The sequence below is a fragment of the Apus apus genome, chromosome 4 (genome assembly GCF_020740795.1).
Source record: "Apus apus isolate bApuApu2 chromosome 4, bApuApu2.pri.cur, whole genome shotgun sequence".
Classification (NCBI taxonomy): domain Eukaryota; kingdom Metazoa; phylum Chordata; class Aves; order Apodiformes; family Apodidae; genus Apus; species Apus apus.
Genome location: NC_067285.1, coordinates 13,582,362 through 13,600,916, shown reverse-complemented (window position 1 = coordinate 13,600,916; position 18,555 = coordinate 13,582,362). Strand labels below are relative to the sequence as shown.

Genomic DNA, 18,555 nt, shown 5'->3' with positions numbered 1-18,555 from the left:
CAGTAGGAGTGTTCATGCAAGTTGTTTGTTATTTCTCCCATGGCAAAACAAAGATGTCATTGGGTTAAGGAGGAGATGGGTTTTAATTGTTAAATTATATGTTGATGCTTTACTTGCTGCCAGGTTGCAGCTAAACTTTCTTGGCTTGCTCGTGTTTTGTTTAAATATTTTTCTCTTATATTTAGTGGAAGATACTGCCATGTAACTATAGCTTAAAAGATTTTTTTAAACAAAATGGTTCTGAATATGTGGTCCTGGACACAACAATACACTTTATAGAGTCATAATGACCTTTCATAGACTGATTATTTGGAAGAGTCCATCTTTTGCTGCCGGACTTGTTAAATTTGATTTTTTCCTTCAGGCAGAAATGCAGGTAATTTATACAAATGCCCTAGAGTGGAGTGAATTTGTCCAGCTGCAAGGTTTGTTTGTGGGACCTCAAGACAATGAACACTTCCTTTAGCTCCCTTGGCTTCTCTAAGTCAATACAGATATAGCATCCCTCTCCTCAGTCTGTTCTCGTGTTGGTTTTTGGTTTTGTGCTGTGGTAGAAGCACCTTTCCAAGGATAAAATGAAACCCAAATGTGCATGATTCAAAGACAAAGCTGCAAAGTACTAAGCCCCTGATGCAGAGTCAGGGTAAAAGTCTCTTGCATCCTAGTGAGCTACTGAAGCAGGTGGCACCTCTGCAGTTAATAATTAACAGCTTCCAAAGTGATGTAAAAAAAAGTGGCTATTGATGCATCTGAAAAGCTATAAAATATTAACTTTTACTGCTCCCATTTCAAGTGCTTTAAGAGACTGTAACACAGACAAGGCCAGAGGAGGGGGCTTTTGACTGCAATAACAAAGTATCTCATGAAAAGATGAAAATGTTTATGGCAATTCCAAAAGACGTCAGTTGTTACTTCAAATGAAAAGCACCACCTAAGGCTGACTTCTGCAGTCTGCCTGCACTGTGACCCAAAGTAAAGTCTTCCAGTAGTTCAGCTTCAGAGTAAGCTGCTTTCTGTCACCTTTTTTGGGACACATCTTGACCCTTCTGACTTTTATGGCTAATGAAAACAAAGCTTTCCCTGAACCATCTGAGTACTTGACCATTAAGTACCAACTGGGCAAAATGTCTGTTGTGAGGATATTTATTAGAGCAGTAAGCTTTTTATGGTACTGAACATGACTGCCAATCTCAGCAAAAAGTGCAGTCCCATTGGGACTCTGCTGCATCTTCAGGTATGTAATACAGGTATAAATCTTGACCTCATGCCTTGCCCATCTTGCTTATACCTAGGCTAAACTGGACTTCTTGATCCAGATTCACTTACCTGTAAGATTAAAACCCAGCTCAATCTTGTATGAGTACATGGGTCCACACAGAGAATAGCCTGTGTCAATCCTGACTGCTTTGCAAGACTTGGTGGTGCAAGACACCAGGCAGTTAACAGCTAGATCATGGAGGGCTTTCATCACATGTTTCAGAAATGTAAAGGACGAATGCGTACTGTGGGATGCATAAACAACTTAGAGGGGCTTCCTGGCTTGTTTTAAACTCTCTCTTGTGCTTCCTTCCTGCGCAGATCCTCTCGAAGGACTCTGGGGAGTACTAAGTCCTCATTTGGTTCATTACCTTTCTTTCTTTGTAGAGCTGGAGGCCCATGGTTGATAACAGATATGCGAAGAGGAGAGACAATATTTGAGATTGATCCACATCTGCAAGTATGTCTTTAGTTTATAAAATATCATGTCTTTTGTAGTGACCAAGGAGAATTGGTTTAAAAACAGTAGAAAACAGTTCTGTTATTTTCTGTTCTGTAAAGGCACTGCGATCTTCTCAATGTTTGCAGTAATTCCAGAAAAGTCTTAGAGACACCCTTTGCCCTCTCAGAGGTAGTCCAAGAGTGCACACGGTCAGCCCCAGGTGGGATGGCAGCTCTAGGAAGAAATTTAGAGAAGGGAGACTGGGAAAACACTCTCATATATGAGACAAATTGGTAAGATTTGGACTGTGTGTTTTAGAAAAGAGGACAATAGAAGAAGATAAGAGCATAGAAGAGTACAAGATTTAGAGATGATAGATCAGGAAATTCTTCCTTTGTTTTATATGCAAGTATAAGAAGATCTGACATGCAGAAAACTCAATACCAACTAAGTAATATATTTTCACAGCAAATGTGACAGTAGTGCTTTCCTGTAGGATGTCACTTGAGGCCAAGTAGTGTGGTCTTTGAAATAATGGAAAGCCAAAAGTATTTCATGCAGCTATTGATAATCCATGCAGGAATACATATTAAACCTTATTCTTCAGAGTTCAGGTTAGTTTCTGAAGTGTAAAGATCAGAATAGGACCTCTATGGAGGAGTTACCGTCCTATGGACTAATGCTGATTCATGTCTTTGGAAGACAGTTCTGCATCCCGTCAGCAGAGTTATGGTACTGGAGTACGTGGGTCCCAGGCAAATCCAGCATGGTGCTGACCTTGTTTCAGTGAATCACTGAGTATTTGCCTTTAACAGAGACCTTATGGCTTAGTCTGGCACGGCACGTGCATATGTGCACGTTTTGTACAAGCTATTGCGTTTGCTTATGGTCTGTGTGTCTGCATCTGATTACCCTCAGTTGCCTCACAGCATCTTTTATTTTGAAAGCTAAAGAACAAAACCAGATTCTACTTTTACTGTTTTTAAGGATTTGTTCATCTAAAATAACCCTAGTATGAGAGAGACACAAAAAAGTGTTCCATAAATGTCCCATGGTGCAGGAGCTAATACAGCTGCAAGTCTATAAAGTTTTTAGGCTCTTCAAAATTTTGCCCTCTCCCCTCCTGGAGGGTGTTTGTCTGTTCTCTCTGCACTGGTGATTCCTAATGATAGCAAGGTTTTCTTCAGTTTACTGTAAATGAAAAGTAGCTCAGCTTATTGGAATCTGAGTCAGCCAAGGCAAGTTAAGGCAAATAAAGAGCACCTCTGCCTCACCAGTGTGTCCTGCCACTGGAAGCTGCTGTGTCTGTGGGCTTTCTGGACTTCCTCACATTGAAGACATTCCTGGTTCTGTTCTCTCATGCCCTTGCAGCAGTGCAAGTGTGCGTGTGTGTGTGTGCGCCTCTCCTTCCTGCTCTGCTGCCCCAGCCTGTGGGATTCACAGGGCAAAGCTTGCTGCTGCTGAGCCAGGTCCTGCAAAGAGCCTTTGCTGAGTGCAGGGAGCTGGGCTGGGTGCAGCCATGTTGTGCCTCCTGCCCTAACTAGCAGGGAAAGGATAAAGCATCTTTCACTTGGCATTTGCTTGGTGGTGGTACAGAGTGTGTAAGAGCTGAAGGGCAGCAGTGGAAGACAGATGGAAGGGAGGGAGCAGGTAGAGAAAACAGGACAACTTTCCCCAGATCAGGCAAGCACGCTTGCCTGCCTGGGAAGCGGGCAGAGCTTGTTTTGAGGCTGCATTGTCTCTTGTGGGAATTGGTTGAGGCCTAAACCCAGCCCTGGCAGCAGCAGCTGTACTTTCTGTTCAGAGTTGCTGAGAATGGATCCCAACTAAGATGTCATCCCAGGATGTCAGCAATTAACACTGTGGCAACACTGGCTGTTTTCTGTTTAGCCAGGCTTCCCTGTAGGCCATTCAGATTTGCCTGGCAGCACTGTCAAACAATCCCTGTTGGTCCCCAGCTCTGCGCTGATTCTCAGTGCTTTGCTTCTGTTTTAGCAGATATCTCAGAAGAGAATAAAGCTGATTTGAATTTCCTGAGTTGTGGTTGCCTCTCTGTGGGTCATGCTGCAGTGCTCTGACTCTTTTAGAAAGGGATCAATGACTTTTAAGAGCCTCAGAGCATCCCTCCCACATGCTGAGAGGAAAATGGGACAGAAACATCCTTTCTTTGAGGAATGAAAAAGCTGAACCTCCTTTGCCCTGGGCTCCTCCAGCCTCCTGCTCAGGCTGCCCTTTCAAGGGAGGAAGAACAGCCTTTCAGCCTAGGCACATCTTTGCTGGCTAAAGATGGGCTAAAGCTGTGCATTGCTGCAGCTAAGAGTCTGCAGCTGTTAAAGGTGTTTTTTTGTTTTGTCCTCCTTCAACATCAGTACTTGCAAACATTATAAAACAGGCATGCAAATTAGGCTGCTTTAGGCCAGCTCGTTTCCATCAGCTCCCCTTGATCTCCAAGGGATGCCAACAAAGCAGCACTTCTTCCCCTGAGGAAGTGCTCTGCAACCCAGCTGAGATGCAGATGACAAGTCCCTCTCCCCCTTCCTAAGGCTCTGCACACCGTACAGAGGCCCCAGCTTTGTCTGTGAGCAGGGGCCATGGCTGCAGTGATGGAGAAGCACATCCCACCAGAGCCTCTGCCCGATGGACTCTTTGTGGCCGTCTGGGCTCTTCTGCTCCCTGCTCAAGGGCAAGGTTGGTGGCTCTCTCATGTTTCCCCAATAACTGAAATGAAAAAACCATGCTGACAAATTGAACCTCCCCATGCCAGCTGATTTGGGTCCTCTGAGCACCGCGGAGGGCTCTCAAAGGAGCCATGTGCTAAATCTCACTTAGAGCATTGTTTGCATATGTAGGATTGGATGTATTTTTATTTCTTTTTCCACAACTTCTATTTCTGGGTAAAACAACTAATTTTATGTTTAGGTTATAACAAAAGAAAATCCCGGTGGATTTATTATTTCTCAGATTTTCCTATTACGTTTTCATAGAAGCCAGTGTCCTCTGATGCCAGAGGAAGATCCCAACAAGGAGCAGTCATTCAGGGGAGAGGCAGAAGGAAAGCAGTCTCTTGAATGCTTAAATCTAAATCAGGACTGCTCTGGTCCTGCCCCCAGCCACAAGCTTCAGCCCCTGCTCTTGGGACAAAAAGCCAGTTCAGGGAGGTGATCCAGCTGAAAAAAACAAGTTGGCTCAAGGGAAGGGTAGCAGCACATGGAGGAGGGTGGGACTGCAGGCACTGCAAATTACATCAACTCAAACGGCTTTGCAGCCACACCCTGAGTGCTTGTGCTTATCTTTGCGTTGCTCAAATCCTCTCTCCAATGGTCAAGAGCAGGCACCCTTCCTAGGGTGAAGCAGGCACAGCTGGGCAAGAGGAGGAATATATGTTGGTTTTAGTCTGCAAACTGCTCCTTAGGAAACAGATTTTGCAAAGTGGTGGATGCTCCCACGGCCTCTTGACTCCCAGTGGTAAGGTCAAACCAGAGGGTAGTAGTAACTAGGAGAGAGATCTACTCCCGTTGCACTTAGCACAGCTCTCACATCTTCAGAGTTTCTGTCCAGCAAGCGGTGGCACTTATCACCCACTCAGAGCTGACCCAGATGTAAGCAGTGAGATGGAGATCTTGCTGGTGCCACTGAGCGGTACCAGAAGTGCCAGCCCTTCGGAAGAGGGGAAAACCGGCCCGGTTGATTCAGTGCTAGGGGAGAGCTGACAGCGGTAACAACCACCCTTCCTCGGTGTAGCCCTGAGTTTGTTCAGCTCAACATTTCCCCCTTGTGGGACATAGGTGGAAATTCAGACTAATGCCAGTTCCCGTGGCAGGCAGGTGTCCTCTGGAAGTAGCTTAGGGCACTTCTCCTGGCTATAGATGCACATGTCCTTGAGAAAATGCATGGTGTATTAGAGCATCCAGCTGCTTGTGGTTGGTGTGCAACACCTTCTTAGACCTAAACACTGGTTATATGCTTCCAGGGGAGGGAGTTTGTGTATTTTGCAGATAAAGCTATGCAAAATCTTTGACGTTGGGAACAGACCTCTGTGTCCTTGCATACTTGTCCTTTACCAAACACCCCAGCACACTGAAAAGCAGTGTTTGTCTGGGCAGTTTGCAAATTATGAACTCCTGTGAACGATGAGTCTCTCTGTAAGCTGTTTTCATTGTGGGACTCCTTGGTAAGCTTGTAACTTAGGTTTAGTTATTCAGGGGTCTGTTACCAACATCCAATAGGCAGACTGCCAAGCTATGCTTCCTACAGGAGTGTACAGCACAGTGTCATAAATTCTTTGAGTTGGTATAACCTGGAGCTAATGCTGAAAGAAGCAACCCTGCATAGAATCATCATAGAATCCCTTAGGTTGGGATGGGTTCCAATCCTTTGGGTTGGAAAGGACCCTAAAGATCACCTAGTTCCAGCTCCCCTGCATGGGCAAGGAAACCTTCCACTAGAACAGGTTGCTCAACGTCCCATCCAGTCTGGCCTTGAACACTTCCAGGGAGGGGGCACCCACAACTTACCTGAGCAACCTGTTCCAGTGTCTCACCACCCGCACACTAAAGAAATTCTTCCTGATGTCTAACCTAAATCTTCCCTCTTTCAGTTTAAAACCATTATCCCTTGTCGTGTAACTACATACCCTTGTAAAAAGCCCCTCCCCAACTTTTCTGTAGACCTCCTTCAAGTACTGGAAGGCCACTATGAGGTTTCCCTGGAGCCTTCTCCTCTTCAGGCTGAACAACCTCAAGACTCTCAGCCTGTCCTCATAGGAGAGGTGCTCTGGCCCTTTGATCATCTTCATGGCCCTCCTGTGGATTTGCTCCAACAGCTTCATGTCCTTCTTGTGTTGGAGGCTCCAGAACTGGACACAGGACTCCAGGTGGGGTCTCACGAGAGTGGAGTAGAGGGGAGCATACCCAGGGCCATTGATTTCCACCTCCGTCTTTTCCTGCTTTGTGCCTGCCAGGGCCACTTAGTGAAGCAGTGGGGAAAGGGGTAGAAGTTCAGAACAACATGCTATGGAAAAGTTTAGTTCTAGTTCAGACTGGCTCCCTGATTTGGTTCCATGTGCAGTCACCCCTAGCTGGTACATCCAAAGCACAGGGGCCAGGGAATGGAAACTGGCTATGAAGGGGGGACTTGCAGGACCTCTGCACATATGGTTGAACCAGGGTGGGTTCCAGCTCAGGTGCAAACCACACCCAAAAAAGTCTTGGGGTTTTGGATCTTTTCAAGCAGGAGAGAGTTGACAAAGGGATTGAGACAGATGGCTCAAACCTGAGTGGAGTGAGTGCCAAATGTGCCTGGGATGATCTCAGCCGGCCCCCGGAGGATGACGAAGACAGCAGAAGCATTTGCATTGGGACCCAGCCACGGCGGCTCTCTGGGAAAGGTAAGAGGTCCTGGCTGGGTTGCTCTCATGGCCCTTTGGCATGTTTTCTGATGGGTCTGGGCAGTGGGTTGAGTCACGCAGAATCCTGAGGTTCAGAACAAACAGCAGTTACTGGAAGGCTCACTATGTCTCAGGGGAGCCAGATGAGTTTTGGTGTGGCCTCTTTGAGGAAGGCAGCAGAGAGGAAAAGAGATTTTTGCGTGGCTTTGTCTAAACGTTTCTTCCAGTTTTTCGACTGTTTGTAATCTAAATCTGCAGACTTAAACTGAGCACTGGGTGAAAACCAGGACTGTAAATACCTGCAAGGTAAAGCAACTACATTTTCCCATGCTGTGTTTCCTTATTAACATTGTCACTTCTTGGGTGGCAAGTTGGACTGACCCTGCATGTTGCTGTAGCTGAATTCAGGTGATTCTTGGAAATACAGAACTCGGGAAAGAAGAAATAAAGTGCATTGGAATTCCCCTTTTGCAGTGAGATACCATCTCAGGGTGCAGATGTCATAGCCATTGCACATGAAATTATGCCTGTTACCTTTCAAATGGGTGAAGGAACATAAAATTTGAGGACTTGAGATTTCCTGGACTTAATGATAATTTCCACAGGAATGCTATTTTACTTGTTTTTAAGTCCATTGTAAAAAAAAAAAAAAATTAAATGCATGTAGAGTTCCTTCTGGTTTCTGTGCAAATATTTTGAACTTCACTGGATCTAAAAAAGCTATTTTCCCTCAGCTCTACAAATGAAAACCCCAAGACAGGTATGCATGGTGATACTTGTATATCCTTCAAAAGATTTTGAAATAATTTGCATATGTTTTCTCTACTTGATTCCCACATTTATAAAAAAAAAAGATGAGGAAACTTCTAAGAGCGGTAGGAAAGCATTCTATTAAAGTATTTGGCCATTAGACATTATAGGAAAATGAAAAAGTAAAAAGACTGTTTCTGAAGTCCATAATTTGCAGTTTATTTTCAAATGTGAGCTTGAGGCTAAAGTTTGCCTGGCATAAAATTCCTTTCTTTTGTGCATCTTGTTGTAAATTAATCAACAGATTTGCAAAGCCAATTGCAAAAACTCGGGAACCTCCTTGCACTCGTTTGGAATGAGTTACTGTGTTAACGCCTAATGGGAAAAGTGACTTCCAGCGAAAAGGCTGGAAGTGGCAAGAAATTCTACAAGAGCTGCAGAAACAGCAAACAACTCATGTATGAAAAGATACAAAACTACTCAAAATTTCCTCATCAAGAGGGCTCAGTACCAAAGGTTCCAGCTCTCCTTGCCTGACATAACATCATAGCCCAAACCAAGGAAATTCAAGCTGACTTTATGAAGTGAAGTAACTCCTAAGGTGCAGGAAGAGCTGTTAAGAATTCACCCTTAGTATGTCTTCATTTCTTTCTGAAGGAGAAGAGTTTAGATGAAACACAGCAGAGAAACAGGCCTTTACAAAAAAAAAGGTGACATCTCCTTGTGTCTGTGCTTTTTCTGGGGACTCTAAATCACATTAAAATAAATTCTCTTTGCAGATACGGAGCAAATCAGGGAGACTTTGCGGAGAGGGCTTGAGATTAACAGCAAACCTGTTCTACCTCCAATAAATGCACAAAGACAGAACGGGTTGAACCACGACCGAGCACCGTAAGTTTCACCTGGCACACTCAGATGGTGAGAGGAGGGAGGCTGAAGAGTGCAGTTAAAGCTGGGTGGGAGAAGATTTGGCAGGGGAAGAGGAAGGCTAGCAGCAAGTACTTGCAAAGTGCAAAGATAGGGGGAGAAGAGTTGTTCCGTTTGGGTTCATGGGCCTAGTACTCAGGAGGGCAGATTCTGAGAGGTGTTTTGGACAAAATTCACTAATGTATAGTGGGCTCTGACTGTGTTCTGTAGAACCTGCTATTCATGCTGTAGTGTTTGAAATCAGACTGGACTGAACCCTGTAAAATGTACTGTGTTGAACAGTGCTGTGGTATCCAAAGAACTAGGTGGCGTAGATTAGTGTTTCCTGATATTTTTGCCTGAGCATTTTATTTTCAAGCACAGAATTAAAAAGCTTTTGGTTAAAATGTTGATTTTATAAAAAATTTTTTTCAGTGACTTTGATCTTGCCTTGCATAAGCAGGCAGGTCCTGGCAGTAATTACATGTCAGTACCACCCTGGCCTGTAATAGTCTGAAGACTAACAGGTGATTTAAGTGAGACTAGGAGAGCCTGCAGATCCATCCTCATTTGTAACTTTTGACTTCAGTCAATTTATAGGAAATTATCAGTGGTTTGAAGCCATCTGCAGTATCTGGACTTCGATCTTGTTTTGGTTTCTCCCCTTCCCCTCTTTTAAGCTTATTTCAGTTGCTAGTTAAACGTCTTCCCATCAATTTTAATGTTCTCATCTAAATGATACATGCATCTCTGTTGCACTCTTTCATCTTGGTATTTCCTTTGGTTTCCTGGCCTCTGATGAACATTTGTGCTTTCTTGTTCCAAGAGTAAAGATCATAATGAAATCGGCTCTTTCCTGTAATGCCAGGCAAGGACAGCATCCTGCTCTGTTTCAATTCCTGTTTCTTTCTTCTTTCAAGCATTTCATGAGAAAAATATTCCTCATACTTCATTAGGACTCCGATGTCCTTTCTTGTTCCGTTTTGTGGGTGACTTCTGATTTGCCTTATGTATGCATGTTTCTGAATTGCCTAACCCTTTTGGGGAAGCATTATGTCAATTGCTGATACTGTGTACTAGTAAATAATATGAGATATGAGCACTTGTAGAAAAAACTCTAAAGTGCCTTTATTATTGCTTTAGGAATAATCTTACTTTTGCTATATAGTAATTATGCGAGCCAGCCTCTGCTCTGACTCCGATTTGCGTAGTACTTCCCTGCCTGAAGGCTGGTCAGACTGGACCATCATGGTCTTGTTGGCCCCACTGAAAAAGCAAAGTATTACCATCTGATTCCCAGTAATCACACCAAGCCTTGGTAGGCTCAAAAGTATTGTGCAGGTTTTCTCACAGATGCTGGGCTCCTGCATGAATCTGCATGCCCAGTACAAGCTCTGAGTTCACAGTGGTTGGGGATGATCAGAAACATTTGGGGTGCACATCAGGTCAGGGAGGCAGCTGATGGGTAAACCTTAATGTTGGAAGACAGTTGTTGCTTAGATAAGAAAGCTTTACGTTGTTCAGGGTAAGATAAACAGAGATATGCTCAAGACCGAGTGGTGAAAGGTTAGGAGAGGTCTAACATGAAGCACACAAGTGTTTACCTGGCTTTTTAACTGTTCTGAGACAGAGAGGAAGGCAGGTCAAATTCAGAGCTTCATATCCATGACAATTCTCTTTGTTGCAAATCTGTCTTAACCTGTAGCAGCTATGCACCCACCCTGTGTGAAGCCTGAGTGGTAGGAACAGCTGGTTCCCAGTGTTTGCCTCTTAGAAGATCAATACATTTCTGTAAGGTCTGTGGTTACCACTGTGGAAATTGATCACTAGCCTGTTCCTCCAGAACAGCAGTTCAGTTAAGGAAAGAGAGCTATCAGCTCTGTGTCTTGCCAGCAGTTACTCTGGTGATAGTATCAGAGGGAGCGAGGAGATCTCAACCTAAAACAGCAGTGTGTCCTAATACTTTCTTTCTCCATCTTACTGACTGCTTTGTGAGGAGTTTGGAAGGTCTTTTTCTACTTGTGCAGTGGCTTCTCCTCTCCAATTCATGCAGCAGATACAATGGGACTTGTTCAATGTATTGACCATACTGAGAGGGGTGGTTTGTGCTGGAAAGCAGTGTTTACTCAAAACCTCTAACTCACTGGTACTTAAACCAGACCTGATGGTTACCTGTACTGCAGCTAAAACTTATCTGTCCACATATTTTCCAGCACAGTGTGTTATAGATGAAGCAGAAGAGGAAGAAATCATCTTAGGTCTCAACCTTTCCTAATACATTGTCTCAGCATGTCTTAGGCATTTGAGCAAAGTTGCTCAACTTGCTGTTAAGTTCCTGAGCACGATCTGGAGACTGTTAAGTTCAGCTTTTGCATGTAGTCATATATCTACATCCATGTTCCCTTACAGGTACCTGCCGTGGCAAAGGCTGAGACACAAAAGGCATAAAACCCAGTGCAGATAGAGTAATTTAATAAGACTTAAGAGCACGAGATGAAGGGTAGCTCTGCACAAAGATCTAGTCTTTCTGGTGCAACCCTTGCTTGTGCCTGGTAGGGCTGGGACTCAGTGCTGTCCTTCCCAGTAACTCTCATGTAATCAAAGGCAAGTCATTTAGCTATTGAGCTTCAGTTCTGAATCTATAAAATGGAACTAATAACAATGTCATCTTCTTGAGGCACCACAAGGATAAATATGTTAAGGATTACAAGGTGATGGCTGATGTGAAGCAGGTTTGTGTGTAATCATATCCTGCACTGTATACACCAGACCATAAAATATCAAACCTGTGGTTTGTTGCAAGGGTCTTGTGAATAACTGGTGCATTAGAGGCTCCTCAGGAACTTGGCTGAAGTGCTCTGTTGGGGCATGGCAAATTGTTCCAAATCTGCTTTCCGTAGGGAGCACTGCAGAACCCTAAGCCATCAAATCTGCACCTAGCTGACATTAGGATGTTAAAGTCTGACACAAACTATAATGAGTTTGTGCAGCAGAGGAATGTGCTGTTTATTTATCATAGATCTGCAGTCACCAACTCCTTTCCTAGTAGCTTTCTTCCTTTTCTTTTATCCTAACTCTACCACCCACACACAATAATCGATCAGGGTTAAAGGCAGACAGCCTGTTCTGCATTGTCTGTCACAAAATAGTATCAGAAACTCAAACTTCTAAATATCTATTTGTATAAAAAGTGAAGGATCCAGATTCCGTACAGATTTCCCTGTGTTTGTGCAGTTACAGTTTCCAGTGCTTATGCAAAAGCCTCACATTGGTTGCAGATAGGGCTTGATCCAGTGTCCTGGCTCCAGCAAAGCCCATACTTACATGTTAAGCATGCATATTACCAGTTGTTCACTGTCCCAGAGTCCTAAAAAAAAAGAGCTCCTTTGAGAAAAAGCTGGTTTCTGTCAAAACCCTGTTGGGCAGCTGTAGTACTTTGATTCATTAGTGTTGTTACTGTAGACTGTGTAGCCCTTTTTCTCCTAAGGATATGTATAAAGGCACTTTTAATGCTTAAAACGGCATCGGACATCTGTTTCTCAAAATGGCTGTTAGTTCAGTTCATAAGCAGCCATTAAATCAGTTCATATACATTAAACAAAAGAACATGTAAATTAATCTTTGGAAACATGACTAATCATTTTGACCATAGGTAACATAATACTCTTGATTACTGCTTGGAAAAATGAGGTGTTTATGAATACAGATGTACTTTACAGTGGTGCATTATTTATTTCTTAGTACCCATCAGCTTAATAGGTGCTGCTCAGACAGAAAAGCAAGGCTCCTGGTCTCCCAGACTGTGCAGATGGGCACTTGTTGGACACATCGAGCTGTTACCAATGAAGAACATCTAGATGTCAGACTAAACACTGCTTCTCTTAGGACCTCAGTGGGCTGGAAGCTCCAGATGTCAAAGATCAGTGACACTTGTGGAGTCTTGTTTCATTTGCTGTCTGATTTCTTGATGTAGGAAGTTCTGGGGCCAAGTCTTTAATTATCCCTGGCAATTAGCTCTGTGCTCTTCTGTGAGGTAGGTGAGTAGTATCTCCACTTTACAGATGAGGACAGAGGAGTTAATTTACCACAGTTGTGGTGAGAGCCAGGATTGGGATAGGGGAATTCTTGACCTTTTCCACCCCTCAAGGGTCCCCTTGATCATGCAGTGTTGCTGAAAGTGATGTTTTTCTGCCCCTTGGTTGATTGAGACCATTCTACCACTCCTGTCAGCTGATGCATGGAGTAGAAACTAGCTAGCACACTGCATTACTGCACATGTTGAGGCTAAAATTATCAGAAATTGCTACATTTTGTTGTGCCAGGATTCAAGTAATGCCCACGCACATCCCCAGTGCCTGAAAGTGATGCTTGAGTCGTGGAAAAAGGTCTTCCAAGGCTATGTTACTTTGACAAGACTTACCCAGTGTCTCTCTGCTGTTAGTTACTCTCCCTATTCTCAAGAAGGGGATAAAGTGGTGTGGTTCAACATGCTTGATTCCTGTATTTCTGTCTGAGATTTCCCAGATAACTGTGCGTGCCCTGGTCCCCACATGCACTGCAGTTGTTTGTCCAGGGACCCACAACAGATGCCCCTGAGATCTCAAATCCCATCTGCACTCAATTTCCAGGCAGAAAGACAGGTTGAGTCTAGGGAAATCTGAACATATGGTAGCTCTGTGCCCATGTGCTAATTCCATCCAGTCCTGAACAGTTTCCAGCTGTGCAGGGAAATGAAGGCAGGTTCCTGGCAAAGAAAACAAGGAACAACCCTCTGGCAGGTGGGGCTGGCAGGACTGTCCTGGCTGTGACCTTCTGATGCACTGCACTCTGTGCATCTCAGGTTGTTGCCTGCCCTTCCCTTGCAGGAAGAGAGAGGAGTTGTGTCACTCCAGAAGTCCTCTGGGATCACCCCAGACTGTTACATGATGTGCCTGGTTTTGGAGCACATGGGTAACAGTGGCACCACTTACTGAACTGGAGTCCACTACCCATGTAGTTCCTCTGACTTGGTAAATAGGGCATGCTGATTTCTCCTTTCAGTGAGTAGCATTGGGTTAATGCACATTAACAAGCTCCATCTGAGCAGCGTTTCTGAGGAACCTCTGATGGTAATATCAAGATGTAGGATTTGCTTTGAGGCCAGTCTGCACTTCCATTCTCCCAGTTGCTGCTTTACTTGGGTGGAGGGGAGCTGTTGTCTGTGTAGCTGGTTTCCTGTGTTCAGTTCTTGGAGGCAAGCATTTACTAAAGGGGAGCATTTCAGTGTTCTCTGAAACTGTCTAGTTCTGGCTAGACTTTCTGATTCTGCAACCACTAAGCAGTAAGTTTCCAATCCAGTCCTGCTTATTTAGGCATCCTCTCTCATCAAGACGCCATTCAGTGGTGTCTTGCTTGAGTAAGGAATGCTGAATGGGGGGGGAGGCAATATACTTCAGGGAGTGTCTTTCAGCATGAGGCTGAGTGTTGGGTGACAAGCCTGTGAACTAGAAAAGCAAATGTCTGGAAAACCAGTGTCAGTAGAAGTGCAGAGCAGTCACCATGCTAATAATTTGCACTTCTGCTTAGCTTTCCCCATCTAAGAATCCAAAAGTGCTTTGCAAACATTGATTTAATCCTTGCAACGCCCTTACATGGAAAAATGTCTCAGTTTTGCAGACGAGGAACCTGAAGCATAAAAGGATTGTTTGACTGCCCATGAGTCTGCAGAATGCCAGTGGCACAGCCTGAATCTCTCAATCCCAGTTCAGCTGCAGGTCTGGAACAGTCTGGTCCCTGCAAACACTGACAGTAGTTATTGTGCAGCTTTCCAAAGGGATATGTGAGTGGCAAGAAGATTGTTGCTACTGCCATTGTCCTTGGAGCCCTTCTGTGCCAGGAAATGCACACAGAACACCTTCACCATCCGGTTTAACCAGGATGATGAGCACCCGGGTCTGAGGACTTGAGCCTTGTCTCAGTGTGACCACAGCAGGAGCTGTGTAACCGTGTCCTCCACGTTTCTGCCCTTGCCTTGATGCATCTGTGACGTGTTGTAACTGTGTGCCAAGATGCTTAGGGCTCGTTCCCACAGCTGCTGGTTTGCCCTTCAGGGGAAACTGTGGGAAAGACACTGGAAGGCTGCCGGCACTTAAGTGATCTTTGACCATATCTTCATTTGGGAGTGAGGAGGTTTCAAATAGCCACAGTTGGGAAGGGAAGAAAGTGGGGAGGAAAGGGGAAAAAAAAGGCAGTCCAACCTTTCTCTTCCAGCTGTGTAAGCTTGCACTGATGGTTTGCGTTTGCTAACTTGTGGTGCTGGGTTTTGCACTGAGGAAGCAAGAAGCAGTGACTGTCACTGAGGTTAGTGATGCACAGGGCACCCACTCCTACAAAGCTCCAGTGGCCACCTTCCAACAGAGTGTCCTTTGTGATTTTAGTACTTGAGAGGGTAAATGAGAAATACAGTGAAATTATGCTCCATGTCAGCAACAGGTCTTGGAATGGAACTGAGACCTCCTTCCATGACAGATTCATGAGATCAAGCATCCTGATCATAAAGGAAAACACAAATGCAAGAACAAATAAACCTTTCTTAATCCAATCAACCTGGTTATTCTTGAATCCCAGAAAATAACTGCCAGTGGGGTTGCTTGAGGAGAGGTTGCTATAAACATGACTTATAAGGAGGGGACAGCCAAACTTTCTGTAATCCAGGGATTGAATTGGCAATTTTCCATGGACTGCTACTAATTGGCATAAAATTAAGCAGGTTGCAGCCACCCTCATCTCTAATACAAACAGAGGGCCCCTGGGAGGCTACAGGTTCCAGCGTGTGGCCACTCCATTGAGAAGGAGCAGAGTACACTGGGATGTGTAGTCTCCTCGGGTCCTTTCTCTCTGACAAAGGTCTGGGGAAGCTGCAGGCCACATTGGATGCTTTTGCAATGGTTTGACTACTGCTCGCTCTCAAAAAAAATAATCAGACGTGGCTTTTGTTAACTTCATGGACTGTTAATCAGCATTCACGAGATCTAAAAATTAAAAAAAAACCAAAACAACAAACATCATTTCCTCCCTCTCTCTTCCACCCAGAAGCAGACTACCGTTAGAAACCGAAGCTGGAAAAAATAGTTGAAAGTCAGCTAAAGTCACCTTGGCAACTGGAGCAATACACTTGCCCAGAACAGGAGACATCAAACCCAACTACAAACAGCTTTAAAGAAACAAAAAGAATGTAATCATCTAAAGAATTAATCTGACAACTGCCCACGTTTACACCTCCCACAAGCTCCCAATCAGAGGGAAATGCGCTTTAATCTCCTCCAGCTCCCTCCAGTTTCACAAAATACGAGATGTACAGTCCTTAAAGTGGGGCATTTCCGGCATGCTGCTTCCATTTAAATCTACTGCCTTTCCAAATGCAGCAGCCCTCAGTTTTGCAGACTTGTTTTTTCTGGACACTGAGAAACATAGATTTTTTTTTTTGGTATGGTTTGGATGAAGTATTAAATCTGGAGTAGACAAAGTTTGCAACATTTTACGTGATAGTCAGCTAGAACTTAGTCATAACAAGCAAAACTTCACTGGCTTTTGCTGCTGATTTATTTGGTGATGGGGTGGAGGAAACAAAGGCTTACGGGTAACTGACATTCATAAAACCAGGGATGTTAGTGTTATAAAGCAAATTTTTCTACGTTTTCTTCTGAGGCTGAAAACTACAAGCTGTGGATGGCAATGTGTGTTACAACAAGAGCTTTTTATTACTAACAACCTAGAAGCTGCTGAGCCTTCATCTGGGCCATCATCCTTTGGAAAGGGTCAGCACACGGATTTCCATTCCCAAAGGGAGAATTTTAACGTGTCTTGCCAAGTCCCATGTTCCAGAGTCTAAAGTGATGCCACTGAGGCCTCTTGCTGTGTTATGCTCAGTCCACAACTCTTGTTTAGAAAGGTATAGCTTAGACAGAAGGTTATTTGGTTTCTGCTATTGGAGTTTTGCCCTTAACTTTAAATAGCTGGAATTCTGTGAGCTCCACTAAAGTGAAACAAGGGACACACAGAGACCGTGACTATTTTGGAAAAGTTTTGTGGAAAGGATTAATAATTTTGTGTCATTCAAAGTATTAACTACCATTTTGCTTTACTCCTTCACCTTTTTGACAGAAAGGCTGGTTACTTATTAATGTGAAGTCGTAATTATTGACAGCCTTAAAGTCATGACAGTTCCGTTTGATAGTTACACATTAGTCAACATCTTCTCTTGAGTATGTAATGACAAACAGCATTTGCTGTTTTTAATAAGACTTAGAAAGCTTTACCCCTTGCCTCCAGAATATTGTCGTCATTCCTATTATTGCATTAACAACCGGAGGCTGTTTCCCCTCCGGACTGCAACCCCATTGTGCTAGCAGCTGTCCTGGCTAGCATGGTGGAAATCTTAAAAACCCACCTTCAGCTTGGGGAGTTTGGAGCCCAGGGGTATGGGGAAGGAGTCTGTCCTCCCGAAGCATGAACCTACAGCAGCAGCTGCCTGGGAGGCTCTGTGGGACATGCCCGGCGCTCTGGGGCAGCGCAGGTGAGAAGGGCACAGTCTGTGTCTGTAGCAATAACGTTGCTGTAAAACCCCTGATCTGCTCCTGGGTGTGTAAACTCTGGAACTGCATTTAATGAGTGCAAGCTTATGGCCTGCTTGAAAGCCATGCATTGCTAATAGCTGGCCCTTTCAGTAGGGATTGATAAATGAGTGATTGGAAGCCTTAGACCACAGGCTGACTTTCCCACAGCTCACTGTGTATATAAGATCTGATAAGGAAGTTAAGGCAGAGCTTAGCTTAAGGTCAACTGATCATTAATCAACTGCACTTCTCAGGTAATCAGCCTGCAAAACGCTGGCCCACTCCGCTCTTTGAAGACCCTACCTACAAAGAGCTGTAAAATGTTTGCTGAAGTAGATTAAACACAACTTTAAGTGCCACCTATAGACTACAAAACCCTTTGTTTCAGGGTTAACCCACCAGATTGACACTGCTGACTGTCAGTCCATCAGCCCACCCCATGCACAAGCTGTATCCTGACCTACCGTGTCCTTGCTGTGTCCATTATTGCTTTTGTGTGTTGCTAAGGCAGAACATGGGATGTGTTTTACAGTTTTTATCTTGCAGGGAGCTGAGCTGCTCCTACTTTTTTCATGTGTGGCTCTGACCTGGCCATGCAGAGTATTTGCAGGAAGGTAGTGGGAGAAATCAGAGTTTAGTTTGTATCCTCATTTCAGAGTGGGCAGCTCAGCAGCTTGGGTGAAAGGCTCACCTGGGACCAGGTGACCTGGCAGAGGTAGTAGGTTGATCTGCTTTGCAAGCTGCACTGAACTGTATTACTATATGTGTGGTGGATGGGAATAAGTTTGGGACAGCACCCAAATGTAAAATCAAGTAGAGGTGTGATCTAAGTCAGCTCATTGAGGGTCAAGCTTTTTCTTTACAGTTGCTTCCAGATATATGTTAAGGACAGCTCTGCTTGGGTGGAGGAAGGATCCAGGCTTGTTTTAACAGTGTTCCCACATGAATCCACTGCCTGATAGCCTTGTTTGGCTCCTGGTCTCTGGCACAATGGAACTATACTGCAATAGGCATCTTTCATCTCCCTCCTGCTTTACCCATCCCTCTCCTCTAGTGATTCTGTACTGTAGAAACTATCTTAACAAAGTCTTACCTCTATTAAGTTCACGTGCAATGCCAGGTCACAAAATTGTAAATCACATCAAACACATCACGTAAGTCCATATCATCTGCAAAAATCATAACCTCTCTGTCCTTCATTCTTTGTTCTGGATTGTCAA

General features: G+C 44.3%; 1 protein-coding gene across 2 annotated transcripts in view; it reads left to right on the top strand.

Moving 5' to 3' along the window:
• The window catches only part of SUFU (SUFU negative regulator of hedgehog signaling), an 85,118-nt gene that overhangs the window by 47,318 nt on the left and 19,245 nt on the right, over window positions 1-18,555 (top strand). The window contains exons 6-8 of one of the 2 annotated variants that reach the window (XM_051617405.1): window positions 1,645-1,717; window positions 6,932-7,085; window positions 8,615-8,726. In XM_051617405.1, coding sequence (XP_051473365.1) covers window positions 1,645-1,717; window positions 6,932-7,085; window positions 8,615-8,726 — 339 coding nt within the window. Of the gene's footprint in view, window positions 1-1,644; window positions 1,718-6,928; window positions 7,086-8,614; window positions 8,727-18,555 lie in introns of both variants that reach the window. The other variant, XM_051617404.1, reaches the window with a different exon arrangement.